This window comes from Bison bison, unplaced genomic scaffold, assembly GCF_000754665.1.
Source record: "Bison bison bison isolate TAMUID 2011002044 unplaced genomic scaffold, Bison_UMD1.0 scf7180017847386, whole genome shotgun sequence".
NCBI classification, from domain to species: Eukaryota; Metazoa; Chordata; class Mammalia; order Artiodactyla; family Bovidae; genus Bison; species Bison bison.
In genome coordinates, this window is record NW_011477959.1 from 15,480 (window position 1) to 17,787 (window position 2,308).

At 40.3% G+C, this 2,308-nt stretch overlaps 1 protein-coding gene across 1 annotated transcript in view; it reads right to left on the bottom strand.

Moving 5' to 3' along the window:
• Positions 1-6: 6 nt before the first annotated feature.
• The window catches only part of LOC104990721 (protein Shroom4-like), a 5,884-nt gene continuing 3,582 nt past the window's right edge, over positions 7-2,308 (bottom strand). Inside the window, exon 2 of the mRNA XM_010843014.1 lies at positions 7-449. Within this exon, the coding sequence (XP_010841316.1) occupies positions 110-449 (340 nt within the window). The 3' untranslated portion in view covers positions 7-109. The remainder of the gene's footprint in view (positions 450-2,308) is intronic.

Here is a 2,308-nt window from a genome sequence, read left to right on the forward strand (position 1 = left end):
CCCCCCCCCCCACACACACTGCAGTTCTCCCACAGCAAAGAGGTCACCCAGGACCTCAGCAATTGTCACCATGTTGGAGGCTGGGTTTAGTACCCCTGCCAGAGACTTGTCATGGTGTACAACATCTCTCGTGAGCTCTTCTGAGATTGCCTGATGTGGCGCAGGTCTTTGGCCTGAGAAGAGATAACATCTCTTCACTTCTGGTATATCCCCAACGGCCCCAGCCTCTTCCATGGCTGCAGAATAAAATGGGAATAAAACAAGTGGTGCCCATGGACTTGACAAGTGTAATAGCAAACCCTGTTGTCTTGGGTTCACTGAAGCCTGAAGGGTTGAGGTGCTGCTTATCTGAGCCCCAGCCCATGAAAGAGAACTGCTCCTCAGGAAAGAAGTAGCTCTGGCTCCATGCTGGTTTGGATTTGGACTCTTCCGCCATCAAAGCTTCTGGTCTGATGTGAGGAAAGAAATGAGAAGAAATGCTTCAATGTTAGGGTTCAGTAATGGAGAGGCAAATAATTCCATCTATGGTTTATGTAAGGGGGAGACCCATACCTACTATGTTCTTGCTGCCTCCCAGCCACCGCTACCCTCCACCTGTCTGTGTCACTGCCCCTTCACTAACCTCTAGCACTTTGAAAGGAAAAATAGGAGACACTCATTAGTCATTTTTGCAGCTATTTGCAGCTCTTAGATAAAGGTCAAAAATAATGGGTAAAAGGCTCCACAGCTATTTACTGATTCACACTATGCTGTCTCCTAATTCATCATACAAAAGAAATTTAGGCATGCCAATATTTCTCATCCTAGGTATTCATTTTATGTGTAGGTTTTTAAGCTAATAGCATGGATAAGACTGCTACTAGCTAATATTCACATAGTGCTTACTATGCCCAGGAGCTGTCCTAAGACATGTGTGTGTGTGTGTGTGTAAATATAGATATAAAATGTAATGTTCAGGACAACCATTTTACAGATAAGGAACATGAGGCACTGAGAGGTAAAGTGACTTTCCCGGGGTCATCAGACAGCAGATGGCAAATTCAAAATTTAGACCCAGGTGACCTAACTCCAGAATCTGTGCTTTTAGCCACTATATTATACTGCCAAAGGGACAACTTGACGTCATATAAAACCCTGCATGTAAGGAATTTTCTGGCTGGATTATATGTTAGCAGAGAAGAGAGAATGTTCTAGAGGGAATATGAATGTATGAACTTAGGGAATTCCTAAAAGAATTATATAAGAAAAATATTTAGGGCATGTGTGTGAGTTGAGAGTTATGAAATACTGAAAGCAAGCACAGAAGTTTTATTTTTTTAAAGAATGCAGCTATACATCAATTATATGTCAATAAAACTGGAGAAAAATTTTGAAAGTGGATGTGACTCAGTTCCCTAGCAGACATGGCCCTGTACTATATTATAGTGTATCATATCAGGCACTATGTTCTAGGCTCCTTTCCTCATTCACTCCATTAATAGGGCAAAGGTTATTGGAGATCTATAAGATCATAATCTGACTTTGATAACAAAATTTGATATGAAAAGCAGATTCCTTCTCCAGACTACTGAGAAGAAATGCACAGAGTCCATAAAGCAAACTATACCTGTACTTGAATCAGTTATTAGATTTAACCAACACTCGATAATTCCACTCACCTGCTTCTATGTGTATCCTGACATTTTTTAACAAAAGAGTATGTGGGTTATAGAGATACTCTAGTTTAACTTGGCTGAAATCAGGATGTCTTTTTTTTTTTTTTTTACATTTTAGATTCAAAATATTACACATCTACTTGCCCTTAGTACTACTTTCTCTTATAAAACCTTAAAAACTTCCTGCTGGGTAGAACTCTGTGCTCTCTGAGGGTCTGGAATAGGATCTTCTTGAGGAGTTCCCGGGGTGATGCAGTGGGCACAGTGAGCCAGACAATCTGGGTTCTGGCTACTCATGATCTTCTGCAACTTACTTTATATCCCTGTGCCTCACTTTCCTCATCTAAAAAAATGTAGGAGACTAATGGTATCTATTTCATAGGTTTGTTGTGAAGATTAAGTTAGTCAATACACAAAAGTGCTTAGAACAATACTTGGCACACAGAGAACAGGCAATGAAATATTAGCTATGTTGGGAATGATGTTCCTTAAATCTCCATCACTCAAAGAAGCGTATATAATTGATTTGTTGCCACCACAAGCCAGGTTTTTGTGCAAATGTTTCCCCTCACATCCCACAGTCATTAAGCAAAAACAAATCTGTAGACTAAGTTATAAAATCCCTAGTACTAGCAATTTCCTTCTCTCTGGAC